Raw genomic sequence first — 15,821 nt, 5'->3', positions numbered from 1 at the left:
AATTTATCCGTATGTAAAATGCTCACTCTGACCTTTGCGCTGAGGACGTGAACTGTACATGAAGCATTACATCAGGAAGAGAGGGAGGCCGTAAAGATGTCAGTATGAAGAGCACATCATACAGAGAGAGACAGTTCAATCAACTTACTTTGGCAGAATTTATGAATCTATCTTCATTTGGCTCGTTCCCTTTCTTGTTTTTCAGCTTTTGTAGGTACAGTAAGGGGTCAAATCTTTGAACACATACCCATTTTACAAGTTTGAAAATAAGCTTTTAGCTGAGCTTCATTTCTTCATTGGCATCTTTAGCTGCTGTAGTGTGACGAGAGGGAGAGTCTGAGTGAAGGTCTCAGGATTTCAAGTGCAGCAGGGTTATATGAGGCTACAAACACTGCACCAGCTTCAAGCCCCCGGTGGTTGCAGTTCTATAATTTAAAACGTAAGTGATGAGTATGCAAGCATAAAGGCTTTCTTTGTTCATTGAAAAGAAACATGGCCCTAAAGTGAGACTTATTTAAAGGAGTGTTTCAATGATTTTGGTGAGTCAAGCATCCAAGCAACAATTGAGTAATGAGATCCTTAACAAGAGCATGAACCCTATCTATCTATCTATCTATCTATCTATCTATCTATCTATCTATCTATCTATCTATCTATCTATCTATCTATCTATCTATCTATCTATCTATCTATCTATCTATCTATCTATCTATCTATCTATCTATCTATCTATCTATCTATCTATCTATCTATCTATCTATCTATCTATCTATCTATCTATCTATCTATCTATCTATCTATCTATCTATCTATCTATCTATCTATCTATCTATCTATCTATCTATCTATCTATCTATCTATCTATCTATCTATCTATCTATCTATCTATCTATCTATCTATCTATCTATCTATCTATCAGTCAAGCTGAGCTCAAGATGTGTTTTGAGTTTAAAACAGCTTTGAATATCCAGCTATATCAGCACCTTGGTGTACACTATAGGCCTCTACTTTCACCTTCTTTTCCATCTCCTCTGGCCCTCCCCCCACATACTCTTCCCACACTAGTATGGATTAAAAGCTAAAGAGGGCTGAGGAGTCGAAGCTTGACGGTCCTTCCCACTCTTCCCGTCCTTTTACCTGTTACCTGTCCCCAGCTCTCTGCCAATCTATTTTTTTTTTTTTACCAATCCAGACCCTCGATTACCATCCCCGCTCTCCTCACACACCGTCCCTTGCTCTGTGGTTTGGGGTGAGTCCCAGTCCAAAACAAGGACAGCGAGAACCAAAGCAAGAAGAACCTGCTGGAGATGTTTTTCCTTTTTATTATCTCTAAGGATCTTGGATACGAGAGGAAATAATGTGATATATTTTTTTCTGTTCTTTTTTTTTTTTTTTTTTTACTTTTCATGCCCTATTTGGATTACATATGATATATTTGTCAAACAAATGGACAGAGGTAACTTTTCCTGCTGTAAACTTCTGTTTGCTTAATCCACCTGGAACTTGGATGGTGCTATTCAACAACAGGCTCTGATGCTGACATGGCTCCTATAGAAAAACTGCTCCAGGTCAGAGTTTCCTTCAATTGTCTTCCATTGATAAACCATTAGGTGAATTATTGGTAAGAGGAACAATGGTGTCATGTCATGTCAAACTTTAGTTTTGCAGCAGAGCTTCTCTAAACAGAGGGATACTGTTGTAACCCAAACCGTTTTTAATGCTTACAAAAGTAGTTAGAGCCTTTTAAAAATGCTGTCAATGTGAAATGTAATCAGCTTTAGGGAATAGTATAAATTAACCCACTTCTTATTTTCAGTGGCACTTCTAAACGAGGCTAGAATATTAGTTAGTGCTCCTCTTAACTTATTAGCAACTGGTAAGCCAATGTATTAGCCACTCTGGAGGGCTTGTTGGTCACCTTGGTTGCTGGCTGCATTTCCGCTTTAAGACAGGAAGAGACATCACTCTCTGGGATTTTATGCTTTTAAAATGTCAGTTTTGAACCCCTGATTGTCACGACTGGATAACATTCAGAATTGAATTCGGACCAGGCCTCATTTTGGCTGTGCCATTCAAAACGTGAGCTCAATAAGCAAGGCAAATATATAATGGCTGTTTTCCCGCATGCGTTCATTTGGTTTTTTTTTTTTTTCAAATCAAGAACAGAAAATACTAATTGAGGTTGAATCATTTGTCACAGTGTAAATATAACACAGCGTATAAACTGAAAAGCATTGAAAGTTGTAGTTGACCGTGTAATGTCCAAATTAGCAAAAGAAAGGGATCTGTATCAAGATCGTTCAACTTTCTTTTGTGTCCATGTAAAAAATTACAGTCCATCAGTCAAAAGATTATTTCCTTTTTAATATAGATGGAAATCTAAATAACAGTTTACCAATTTCTAATATTCTATAATACAACTACCAGCCCTGATGAACTCCTATATCAGTCAAGCTTTACTGAAAAAAAACATAGAAACTGCTCGGTTCAATGCTTTGGTTTCACCAATACTTTTTGTTAGATTGTGTTCTCTTTCAAAATAAAAGCCTCAGCAGTCATCAAATACTTCACACCACTGACATGATGTTGAGGCCTTTCGCACACATTTCAAGAGTGTGGATTTACACGCAATATTAGCCAGTCTGATAGTCTCAAACACAATTTAAAGGTAGGGCCTTTCTCTACCATGATCTTTTTTTTTAAACTTTTTTTTAAACATTTCTTTCTTCTTGCATGGCACTTGCACTGAATTCATTCATAGCTGGTGTCTTAATATCCCAGTCTCTCAGCCATAAAGTCTATCTAAATAATGTTTAAGTTCGGAGATAAATAGTCCCTGACAGTCCTGAAACACTAACATTAGCTCCATCACACATGTTGGACCTATAGTGGTCACTTAATCTTGAGAAATCCCAAGCAGCCAGTACAAATTTAGATCCTGGTTTCAGGAATCGAAGGGTTAATGATGTTAAAGAAGAGAAATCTTCCAGAAATGGATGGCTGAGAAGCTGTCAAGAGCTCGACTTAAGAAGTCAAAACAGATACCAAGACCAAATTGAGACATCAAGTCCAGATTTAGCCCCACGTTACCTGGCACTTGATTTCTTAAACTCCCTGGCCTCTGCAGAGGTAATCAGCTTGCCACACACATGGCACTAATTCTTCGAGGAATAGCATTGGAACTCTGATCACCATGTCTTATGTGAGACAGATGGATGCTGATAAGATTCAACATCACATTCTGTGAAGTGAAACAGCTCAGGATGGTACAAGGCCAGGTCAGAGATCATGGCTGTGTCCTGAGGACTGTTGAAGACCTGAGGTGGCCTTGTGTGGGAACAAAAAAAGCCTTAGATCATCACGCTTTATTTGTCAACTTTGTTAATAATAATAATATTTGAAGATCTTATTTCAACGTTTTCTGTATTATCTAATTAGGCAAAACCTTCAGTGCAAAACCATGGTTAAAGTTTACGCATGGGTTTTGGTTGTTTGTTGTCTTTGTTATCCCCACCCACAACTTCAGTTCAGTCTGTTTCTGTATTTATTTAACATTCAATGTTGACCAGAGACTCCCTCTGTTCTCGTGGATTAAAGTGTCTCTCAAGCAGTGACAGGATTGTAGCTGACAGAATATTTCTTTGTATTTCAGAACTAGGGAAAAATAACTGACAGAAAAAAAGGTGTATTTTATAGAAAATGTCTAACTTCTTTCTCCTTTTTTTCCCCTCTGATTTTTTTGGAGGCAGTGATGGCTTGGGGTCTTCTCATCACCTGTCCAGCTTTGGACTAGAGGAGTACAGAGTGCCTAGAGTGCCACCCACAAAGGCACAGTCGTTGTCACACTAATCACCATAAACTCTCCACTTCTCTTCTGTGGCGAGGCATCAGAATACTTGTGTGGGAGAAAATGGCCAATCATCGAGACCCTCGCTTTCTGCACAACCTTTCCTACCACCCACGATGGCAGCATAACTCATTGAAAGTGAAAAGAAAAAGGCATATGCGGACAGTGGCTTCAAATATTTGCAATGAACATAGTCAGTTAGAATCTTTGTCATCAAAACCACAGTTGCCATGTTCCCCTGTGCAACGCTACAGGAGCTACCGGCCAATCTGGTTTCTTCTTCCTTTACTCATGGTCTCATTTCTTCCCTGTCAAGCCTGGGCAGCCACTTTCAAGATGGCCCTGGTTGGACCCTGGACATGTGACCTCTTGTACTCGAAAGCCCTTCCTGATCTTGCAGCACGACTAGCCACTGCCCGCATAAACAAGGACCCCCACCTCAACAAAGGCTACTGGTATGACTATACACTGATCAGCGAGGACTGCAAGTCATCCAGAGCACTCGCTCGCTTTGCTGAACTGGACGGTTATGGTGCTGCTATCCTTGGTCCTGCCAACCCAGGCTACTGCTCCTCAGCTGCTTTGTATGCAAAAGAGTGGGATGTTGGGATTCTTTCCTGGGGTTGCCTCAAGCCCAACATGGAAAAAGGAAGCATGTATCCCACCTTCCTGCGGCCACTGCCATTGTCCTCGCATGTACTTTTCTCAGTCTTGCGCTACTTTCGTTGGGCTCATGTGTCCATAATCTCTGAGGAGACAGACTTGTGGGAATCCACAGGACAGGAGCTTGCCTCATCACTGAGGGCCCTTGGCCTGCCTGTGAACCCTGTGGTCACTATGGAGGATGACAAAGAAGGGCCGAGGAGAGCCCTGGAAAAAATTAGAGACGCAGACCGGGTCAGAGGTAAATCAAAGCTCTAAAAACCAACACCATCTCTAGACTGTTTTATTACATATAAATCATGTAAACAATGTTGTTTTATCTCCACAGTGATCATCATGTGCATGCCTTCTGTCCTGATTGGTGGACAAGCTCAGTATCAACTATTGACAACGGCCTTGGCTATGCGTATGATCGACCGTGGCTACGTGTTCATCCCTTACGACACCCTGCTCTATGCACTACCCTACAAGGACTCCCCTTACTATATGCTTGGCAATGACACGAAGCTAAGGAAAGCCTATGACGGAGTCCTTACCATCACTATGGACTCTGGAGAGCGCAACTTCTATGAGGCCTTCAGAGATGCCCAAGACAGCTACGAAATCCGTAGCAGCACCACACCAGAGCAGGTAAAATTCTCTAGAATCAATAAAGAAATGCAGAAGAAAGATTTGATAATAATCAGGGGTGCTGGATGGCCTGGTGGTGGTGTTGGGTTGGGGACCTCCTGTGTGGAGAATGTGGTCCTTGATGCAGCAGCTGTGGGTTCTGGTCCAGCCTCAGCTTTTTGCTGCTTTCTTCCTCCTGTCTATCTTCAGCTCTCCTATAACAAACAATATCTTGTAAAAAAAATTACCAAAAAAGAAAGACATATTTAAACTAACTCTCTTGTTTTCTATCTGTCAGGTTTCACCATTCTTTGGCACAATCTACAACATGATGTACTACACAGCTATGGCTACTGAGCAAGCCCGCGAAAGTGGAGGTCGCTGGGTAACGGGTCACATCCTGGGTGAAAGCAAGGGCAACTTACAATTTCAAGGCTTCAATCAGGCCTTGACGGCTGGCAAAAACGGCGAAGGCATGCAAGCTAACTATGTTGTGCTGGACTACAGTGGCATCGGCTCCTCGCTCTACTCCACTCACTCTCTACAGGCCATGCACACAAGCGGCGGCGGGGTGGGCAGTTTGAAATACCTCAGCCGTTCGATCCATTTTGCAGGTAGCACGCCCTACACTGACTCAGGCTGCTGGTTTAGCCCGTACTTCGCCTGCACTGGAGGTAAGAGCAAAATGATGATCATCACAGAAATGATTAGCCGATGCAGTGTGCATTCAGAGTATTTAAACTTTCTTCGTTTTCTTCTTCTCTCCTTAAGGCATGGATTCAGTCACCCTACTCTTTCTTTTCCTCATATTCGTTGTATTGGCTGGATGTGGACTTAACGTCTTTATGCGTTACAAGTATGTACAGTTCAGAATCAAGCTGAAATGTAATGTAGAGCAGTTTATGTATTTTTCAAACATATAGTTATTGTGATGGTTTGTCTTTCTGTCTGTCCAGGAGAATGGGGAGGGTTGGGTTTAGCTTTGGGGGTAGCAGTGGATCATCAAAGGTCGTTCTGACCCTGGACGACCTAGTCTTCATCAACACTCAAGTCAGCAAACGGGTTAGTACAGGAGTGAATCGAACAAAACTGTATATTTTGGTTTCCCTCTATTGGTTCTGTACATGATGGTATGCTCTTACCTTGTCCTCGTATTACTGTGTGTGAGCAGAAGCTCAATGACGATAGCATCATGAAAAGCCAGCTTGATATGAAGACACCACACCACTCAGTATCCGGTCGCAGCTATTTGGCCTCAACACCTGACAGCTCAAATGTTGCCGTGTTTGAGGTGAGGATAGTCTGCCCTGAGACCTTCTGTAATCTTCTGTTTTCCAATTCGTGCTCATGCCTCGAGTATTGGCTTCTTAATCATTGTGTTGTTCTGTGTACATCCTAGGGCGACTGGGTTTGGTTAAAGAAATGCCCCAATGGATCTGTATCAAGTGTCAACAATAGCACGGAGTATGTCTTTGTGAGGGTAAGTCAATGTCTTAGGATGTCCCTCATTATGTAAAAGCTAACTGTTCATATCCAGCAATCTGAATTTAAATCTAAAGAACCAAGAAGTACCACAGGAAATGCAAAATCTGATTGGCGTTGCACTTTATTATTTTGCTACATACAAACAGTAGTGCACATGGGACTTTTGCATGGTTAAATGCTACAGAACCAGTGTTACTGTATATCCAAGTTAAATAATCAAATAAATAAATAAATAAATTAAAATTTAATTGATCCTATCTGTGGTTGAGAAGTTGTAGTTGGTAGATTCTGGAAAGTTATTCTCATTGATCTGCTTGAAAGGAGACACATCTGGTTGTAGGATTTGAGGGTGTCTCAGGTTTTGATTGAGAATGTTTTACAGAGAGCAATTTCTGTAATGAAAGATAGAACTTTAAAAGTGGAGCCTCGAGACTCCACATGAACTCTGCTGGTAATCATCACCTTTGGCTGAATAACTAAGCATCTAATAATAAGAGGAGTTTTTCTATCATCCTTTTGCAAAACAAAGAAACATCCATGAAACAAAGCTTGCAGTCCACAACCTTGATGTTTCCCTTTCTCTTTCTATCAGCTAAGAGACATGAGGCATGAAAACCTGAATCTGTTCCTGGGACTGTTCTTTGACTCTGGGATCTTTGGCGTTGTGACTGAGCATTGCACCAGGGGCAGCTTGGAGGATCTGCTCAGCAATGAAGAAGTGCGTCTTGACTGGATGTTCAAGTCGTCCCTGCTAATGGATCTGATACGAGTAAGTGACAAATAAAAAAGTTAAATGAGTTTAATTTCCCATCTTTTTTTAAAATCATTTTTATCACTTAAACCTTTAAAATAATTTCCTCAGGGAATGAAGTACCTGCACCATCGTGACGTCATCCATGGACGCCTCAAATCCCGTAACTGTGTCGTAGATGGTCGCTTTGTATTAAAGGTGACAGATTACGGGTTCAATGAAATACTGATCGCCCAAAGCATTGACAATGATGATGAAAAGCCAGAGGGTGAGTTAGTCAGCATCTACAAATTGATTCGATTAGTTTTCTAATGCACGTCGATTGTTTGTTTATCATTGCATGTCTTTTTTTTTCTCCAATGAAGAGCTACTCTGGACGGCTCCAGAGCTGCTACGAAGTTCTAGCCTGAGGAGGCGGGGCACTTTTGCAGCAGACGTCTACAGCTTCTCAATCGTCTCACAAGAGGTCATCTCTCGCTCTGCACCTTACTGCATGCTGGACATGCCTCCGAAGGGTAAGTGACATAGCATTAGAGAGACCCGGAAAAAAGTAACGTGAGAGGAAAAAGATGGAAGAGAAGAAATTTACAAAACACTTTTCATTCATTATTTTCTATTTAAATAGTTTACCAGTTTCCTTCATATTACTATGAGGGCAATGACTTACAAAAACAGTTAAAGCAGAGCTTAAAGTACAATCAAAAAAATTTACTTTTTCAGAAGGATGTTTTGTTGTTGTTTTCATGTGTGTTCCTAACACCTGCTTGCTCATGTCTTGTATGTTTTTGTGATGACAGAGATACTCAACAAAGTCAAAGACCCTCCTCCTTTGTGTCGGCCTGTTCTGTCAGTGGATGAAGCTCCATTGGATGTAATACAAGTTCTGAAACAGGCCTGGAGTGAAGAGCCAGACAAGAGGCCTACCTTCGAAGAAATCTTCAAACAGGTAGAAACAAACGATCTAGATCAGATCGGTCTTTTACATTGCTTTGTACAAAAGAGACAAGCCGGAGATGACATCCCTATTCCATCCTTTTTTTGTGTGACAGTTTAAGAGCATCACAAAGGGAAAGAAGACCAACATCATCGACTCTATGCTGCGCATGTTGGAACAGTACTCCTCCAACCTCGAGGATCTGATCAGAGAAAGGACAGAGGAGCTTGAGGTGGAAAGACAGAAGACTGACAAACTGGTAGCACAGATGTTACCAAAGTGAGTGTCCAGCAACCTTAAATGACACAGGAAAGATTTAATACGATGCTTGTGTCAAGCTGTAAGTCACAGCCGCTACAGGCCAGCTGAGAATTAGCACCACTCAGCTACTCCAATGGAAAATCATTCTTAAAATGGCTGTAGTTTTACATCCTCAGTGTAGGTCAAATGCCAGAAGCACCATCCCAGAGCCTGGGTCTGATTCAGTACTCAAGCTTGGACACCATAGCTGACTTCCATAAGAAACTGCACTAGTATTATTGTAGCGTTTATCAACTGTGGGAATGATTAGTACTACAATTATATGAAATGTGATCAAGCTTGTCTAAAGAGATGATTACTGTTGGAACATTATTTCCAGTTTTGCTTACTCATTCTAATTATTGTGTGCTTTTCATACATAACACTTTTTAAAAAAAAATATCTGTAAAGGTCTCCATGCTGACAAAGAATGTCTTCCTCTTATCTTCTCTGTCCGACAGGTCTGTGGCTCAAGCGCTGAAAACGGGCAAGCCAGTGAAGCCAGAGCACTTCAATGAGGTAACGCTGTACTTCAGTGACATTGTGGGCTTCACCACCATCTCGGCTCTCAGTGACCCCATCGAGGTGGTCGACCTACTCAACGACCTCTACACGCTTTTTGATGCCATCATTGGACTGCATGATGTCTACAAGGTGAGTGTCGGGGAACCGTGTGTAAAGTACCCATGTTGAACACCTGGTTGTGTTTTTATTTTGTTGATAGCATACAATGGCACTACTGTATTCCTTTTTGTTGCTGGCTTTCATTCTGGTGGTTTCCATTTTTAACTAAATTATTTCAAATGTGTTTTTTTTGTACTAATATAGTCTTTCTAATTTCCCCATTGGGGATCAATGAAGTAATATCCTATTTTACTTAATTATATGTTGTGTGTGATGCAATATGATATTATACAATACAATGTGACATGGAATATGATAAGATATGATACGGAAAAGTAAGGCACAGCATGGTACGGTGCATCATGCTAACCCAAACCCTATACATGGGAGGTTCCTTCCTTTGGGTTTGGTGGCCCCTTCATGTCACATGTGCACTCTTTAAACAGGCCGGGTCCTGCAAGTGACATGTCCCCTCTTAAGTGTCCGGGGTCTCCTGCTGCAGGACCCGGCCAAAGAAAAAGAACAGCCTCGCCCGCCCGCTCCCTCCATCCCAACCTCAAATCACCCAACAGTTATATCGAGCGCACCGAGAACCCCTGCAGTCAATAACCCCTGTAACATTATCATTACATGAACTCTCACACCACAACTGATCTCTATTGCTTCTTTCACTTCTTCTGTGTATTATTTTGTAACGTCTTTGCTAGTTGTAGTCAGTTGATGTGTGTCTGTTGAAGTCTCAGTATTTTGCCCTATCTTAATTTATGTATTTTTATTATTGAGTTTTGTCCTCGCTATCCTACATTTTTTCTGTTTTGTTTTGTATTGCCTGATCCCATCTGCTTGTTTTTTTTGTGCCTTATTTGTCATGTATATGTCACCAGTTTGCCACGCTATTGCACCAAATAAAAAAACAACAACTTTGCATTGTTTTTTTTTATCTCTTTGTGCGTTTATGTTTTTTTTATAACCTTGTATTTCAATGGCCTTTAGGTGGAAACTATTGGAGATGCCTACATGGTGGCCTCAGGAGTCCCCAATAGAAATGGTAACCGTCATGCTGCTGAGATGGCCAACATGTCTTTGGACATCCTTCACTGCATCGGGACCTTCAAGATGAGGCACATGCCTGAACTGAAAGTCAGGATCCGTATCGGCCTGCACTCTGGTGAGAAACATGTTCATCCATCCTGTGACGTGACAAACTCTGCTCTAACTAATTGGACACACACAGTAACATGTGAAATAAGAAATGTGGCATGAAATCGATCTGAACTCTATTTCAGAGTAAGTAAAAGCGAGTGTGTTGCAGTGGAATAAGAATGCGGGAACACAAGCTGCTAAGGCAGGGAGATATTTTTACCTCCTTTATCCTCGTCTGGAACTTATTCCTGGAACAGTGAAACGCTATCCACTTAGAGTTCTGTCATCCAATTAACACACTGCATACCTTGGCTTTCTAACTATTCTATGATTTTCTGTTTGCACATGGACCAGGTGGTTAAATGCGGCTTTGATTTAGCGTGCTTGAATAATAACCGGTACTTTTTTTTAAAACCATAAACAAAGTAAAAGGAAATAAGTTTCGAAAAAAAGTGTTGGACAAAAAGTATATTAAATATTGAGTCTTCAGAGTGTTAATGTTTTGCTTTCCAAGAAAAATTGTAATAATCAAAGCTCAATTAACCTTTGTGTTTATCTCTGTGTCTTTTAATGTTATTTATTCAGGTCCTGTGGTAGCAGGAGTGGTGGGTCTCACGATGCCAAGGTACTGTCTGTTTGGAGACACTGTCAACACAGCATCTCGAATGGAGTCCACAGGGTTGCGTGAGTGTTTCTTTTTATCATTTTAGAGACTGTATTCTTTCTTTTTGATCACTTTTTGACACAGTCATTGGGAGGTCAGGTGTATTTAGTGTGCATGCTGCCTGAGGCTAAACAGGGCTTTGAGTGTACAGTCCTCACTAATCCTTTAAGGCTATCAGCAGAGTTAGAGGCCAATTTGAAGTTTCAGTCAAATGTCGTCAATGACCAAGTTTGCCTCAGGATCCCTCTGCACGCTGTTCATATCAAGAGTTAAGTCAGAAATCACACAGCTAAACACTTTTCTTATGATTTGAGTAGAATACTAACACTTCATGGAGCAACCAGAAGAGTCAGACATACATTCATACAACACAATATTACAAACAGATAAAAAAAGGACACCTTGATAAGCTATCTGAAGCTTGAGCCTTGGGCCCGAACATTAGACTTTATCAGTCCATCATAATAATATCAAATATATGTTTTCTAGATTTGCAAAAAAGATTGCATGTATAAACAATGATGCCCCACAAAACAGAGCCTATAAAACTCGTTTTTATTACCAGCCACTACAAAATGAATGGATATATTTTTTCAGGCACATTTGAGTGAGTCTGAACGTTGGTTAAATAGGTCTAAAGATAAAACAAATGAAAGAATAAAGCAGTTGAAAATAAAGTTATTTAAATGAATTACACAAACTTATAGAATAATAGAGACAGAGAGGAGTCTTTGGTTCAGAAATCAAAGTATTCACATTTATACATCCATAGTTTTGTCAGTTTGATTCCCTTTATTTTTTTAATTCTGTCCCACGTTATTATTGCTGTCTACTGCCACCTAGTGGCATGATACTGGAGTGACAGCTTGGTGCTCTGGATGTCCTCAAAATAGAAATGTGAAACCGTTGAAGGGCTCAAAGACGAAAGCAGACTTTACTTTTCTTGTAACACCAAAGCAATCTGAATAGGCGCTAATGCTGATGGTTTTTTTCCTGCATTTTCTATCATAGCTTACAGAATCCATGTCAATCAAAGCACAGTCGATGTCCTGAATGAATTGAAGTTGGGATACAAAATTCAATGCAGAGGCATGACAGAGTTAAAGGTAACATGAAGTAACCCTGAAAATCACCTTCAGAGTCAGCCCGTGTTATTTGGCCCTGTAATGAGTCACGACTGTTTGCTTCTAGGGAAAAGGTGTTGAGAACACGTTTTGGCTGGTGGGGAGGGAGGATTTCAGCAAGCCTCTTCCTATCCCTCCAGACACTCAAGGGTAAGACACGGTTGTGGTTTCTCTCCTCATTAGCATCATTGTGATTTTTTTTCCAATTCAATTTGCGCGCTAAATGTGTACTGTTTGATTTTAGATCACCCAACAGTCTAATCACCTATTTGTGTTTACATCTTGTGATCTGCGTGTCTGTCAAGTTACTAAAAAAGATTGATTTCCTTACACAGGGGCAGTAATCATGGCATCAGTTTAGAGGAGGTACCTCCTGATAGAAGACAGAAATTCCTGGACCGACAGAAGAAGATGGGATAGCAAGTTTCCCCGCCCTAAATCCCCAAGAGTGAGATTTCTCAGCAGAGAACCTACAGAGAGAAACGTAAAGGAGGATTTAACATCTCTCTGCAGAGTACTTTACTTTTGCTATTCATAAAATGAAACCAAGCAGCAGCAATATCACATCTGTTGAATATGTTAAAATCATTTCCATACTAAAGCAATTTTTTCTTGGGGATTATCACACTCTTCATTCACATCCTCGGTAGATCAATGCCATTGTAGACTCTCTGAGTCGCCGAGATACAGAAACAAGCCCAACAGAGGAAACTGTCCATGTTGAATATGTTCAACATTTGTCTTTCACAGAAAAAGTTTTTAAATTGGAGGACAGCGATGACCTACCGATAAGGAATGTGATGAATGTGTCTCAACATAAATGACACAGTGTCGTCTAATACTTCATGTACTGTATGTAATTGTACTGATATTTTTGCTCTGTATAGATATTGGACAGTCTTTTCTCATGATTATCTCAAACGTAGATACTATCACAGTGGATATATTCATCTCAGGTATACCGGACAGGAACAATGGATGCTTCAATCACTCAAAGAGCAGACGCCTTTTATAACAAAACCAGGGTTTAGAGCTCTGGTCAAAAATTGGCTGTGTATTGATTTGTATGAGCATGCATGAGCATTTTTAGTAAAACATTTCATGTAAGAAGCCACATGATCTAAATGTTGAACAAAGCATCTGGTTGGTCTATATTTTTATATATACATAGGTACTTATTTTTTCTGGGTCAGTTAAACTAATCCACTCCTAAGGTTTTATTCATTCCAATTTATCAGCTTGATGAACTTTATCTAAAGATGACAACGTGCTCTAAAACTTAGTTTAGAATAATGTTCTGATTGTCATTACCAGAAATTCAACTTTTAATTACATGTAAGTTTAAAAAAGAAATGCCATACTGGGACTGACATGTTATTGTCCTGTAAAAGACTGACTTATGTACATCCACAGTTTGTTTTTTACCTTCATTATGTTATGGTAATACCCAGGTTATGTATTGTTTTTCATGATGTATGTAATCCTTCGAACATCATGCTGACATTTTCGACCAAATTGTAGAAGACGTTTACAGCATGCAAACAAGACCCAAACTTTTTTTTACTCACTCACTGCCGGTAATTTTAACAGCTTCACCTAGAGTGCATGAAACCTGTTACTGAAACATGCTGCATGGATTCTACTGCCTTGTAATGGTGGAAAGGAAATTCAGCCATGCAAGCTGAAATGTACCTAATGCAAGGTCGTAATATAACATCAACACAATGACCTGTGACTTAAACGATCATCTCCAATGGTGTGCTGCAGCAGATTGAGCATTTTCTTGAGTATGTGTTTTGCCATCTTCTGGAGAAAAATGTCTGGCTGTGTCTCGAGGTTTTTCATCTATTGTCTTCTTTTTGGGCTCTGCAGGACCCCAAACGAGCGACTTCATGTGAGGTCTTCTGAGAAAAGTATTTACTAAGTTCCTCCTGTGCCCAACCCCAAAGAAATCATGTTGCATATAAGAGAACATATGGTAAGCAGGCGCAAAGGAAGGTGGGACACAGTCTTATCACTCATCTCTCTTTTGTATATACTGTAAATTTGTACATATAGCTTGTCTTTGTGTCATGCTGGGTTGGGGGCTTTTTAGTAAAGTTTTCTCTGCTTGGATTCCCTAAATCCCTGACAAAAGGAGATATCAACAAAACAACGGTTTAATCACACTGAATTTAACAAACCAGCAAAAGCATTGTTCCATCATTCTGTGTTGGCTTGCTTATTGACTGCTGCAGCACTGATATTGAAGCAACAATGCAAAGGCAATGTCAAGATGGGATTTTCCTCCAACAACAGATTTTTCAGTGCAAGTTCATTGCTGACTACTTCTAACATACATTGACTTTCAAAGTTAGCTCAGGAAAAAAAAGGACATTTAAGGACTTTGACTATCAGGCTGCTTGAGGCGATGTGTTTCACACCACTAGGTGTTTAGCACCAGCACTGGCTCTTCAAGCATTGATTAAATCCTGGATGAAGAGGAAAGAAAGGAACCCGGATAAAAATGAAGAAGCTGTCTGAATTTATTTTGATGGTATCTGCAGAACAAAATATGTTATTTTAACACATAGGTTGGCTCTACTTGTGTAGATTTTTAATCAATTTGCCAAATAGATCTCACCAAAACTGTGTGGACTGTTTTGTTCATTTTGAAAGTGATCTCAATGTGTTTCTGTAAATAAATAATGGTTTTAGTGAAGATTGTGTCTAAGTATGTGTTTGTCTTATTGCCTACCGATTAACGTTTGTATGGAAGCCATATTCCCACGTGAAGTTCTGCCTGCATACTTCACTTCAATTCCGTACAAGTGGACCAATAAATCAGAAGTTTGATAAAGGCCACTCAAACTGCAAATGGGCAAGCCATATAGCTAGAAAGTTCTACATAAGTGATCATATCCGCTAAGTTGGATTCCTACCAATACGCATGACAAGCTATATGTTTTAAGCAGGTTTTAGCACAGGACTAGAAATAGGATGACACACTTTAACTATCAGCAACATTAAATCTGCTCTCAATTATGAAGAAGGAACAGTAAGTCAATTGAAGTCTGCTAAAGTGACTCGTCAACGTAAATCCCTAAGCAAGTTACAGTTCAGCTAACAAGCTTTGGGCTGGCTTTTTCTCAGCTCAACTAGGATGGCTCCACTTTTTCTTTGCTGGAAGAATCCCATGAAAATGTTACGCTTGCTTTGCCCAAAGCAAGTCTTATACAATAGGCTTCATATACTGTACTAAATAAATTGTATTTTGCCTCAATTTCTTACACTGCTGAAAATTCAGGGTTTTTTAAAGGCTGGATTTCCTAATAAAAAAAATACAGGAGCAAGCAGTTTGTAAAAATGTTGAATCCAAGCCATTATCAAAAACATAGAAATAAACAAATCTTGGAAAACAAGTATTTTAAATTTAGTAGATGTGATGGCTTAGGCCATGAAGTCTCCTTTAAAGGATCTATCAAAGCACTGAATAAAGGCGACTTTGTGTAATCATACACATTTTATTCAGAGCAGAAGTATGTCCTTCATACACTGGCAGCAGCGTCATCTTAAAGTCCTATCATTGACCTATAAGCTCACAATCAATTCTAACTTCTGCCCACTAACAGGGTCACGATGGGGACCTTTTTTTGGCACTTTGACAGTTAGCAGCTTCAGTAAACATGCCAAAGAA

At 40.0% G+C, this 15,821-nt stretch overlaps 1 protein-coding gene across 1 annotated transcript; it reads left to right on the top strand.

Moving 5' to 3' along the window:
- The first annotated feature begins 1,256 nt into the window (after positions 1-1,256).
- gucy2d (guanylate cyclase 2D, retinal) lies at positions 1,257-14,803 on the top strand. Its single transcript, XM_079356237.1, has 19 exons — positions 1,257-1,569; positions 3,751-4,752; positions 4,840-5,141; positions 5,419-5,794; positions 5,892-5,976; positions 6,077-6,182; positions 6,292-6,411; positions 6,520-6,600; positions 7,198-7,374; positions 7,468-7,624; positions 7,722-7,871; positions 8,154-8,302; positions 8,406-8,569; positions 9,052-9,244; positions 10,208-10,382; positions 10,943-11,041; positions 12,033-12,127; positions 12,213-12,295; positions 12,481-14,803. The coding sequence occupies exons 2-19, from the start codon at positions 3,912-3,914 to the stop codon at positions 12,563-12,565; spliced, it is 3,438 nt and encodes a 1,145-aa protein (XP_079212363.1). The 5' UTR covers positions 1,257-1,569; positions 3,751-3,911; the 3' UTR covers positions 12,566-14,803.
- Positions 14,804-15,821: the final 1,018 nt, after the last annotated feature.

Source organism: Symphodus melops (assembly GCF_947650265.1).
Source record: "Symphodus melops genome assembly, chromosome: 11".
Lineage (NCBI taxonomy): Eukaryota > Metazoa > Chordata > Actinopteri > Labriformes > Labridae > Symphodus > Symphodus melops.
The sequence above is the reverse complement of the archived record's forward strand: the minus strand, read 5'-3'. Positions and strand labels throughout refer to the sequence as shown.

Coding starts and splice junctions, on each gene's coding strand:
- gucy2d (XM_079356237.1), top strand. CDS start 3,912: ATGGCCAATCATCGAGACCCTCGCTTTCTGCACAACCTTTCCTACCAC. Junction 5,142..5,418: donor GCAGCACCACACCAGAGCAG/GTAAAATTCTCT, acceptor TCTATCTGTCAG/GTTTCACCATTCTTTGGCAC. Junction 9,245..10,207: donor GACTGCATGATGTCTACAAG/GTGAGTGTCGGG, acceptor AATGGCCTTTAG/GTGGAAACTATTGGAGATGC.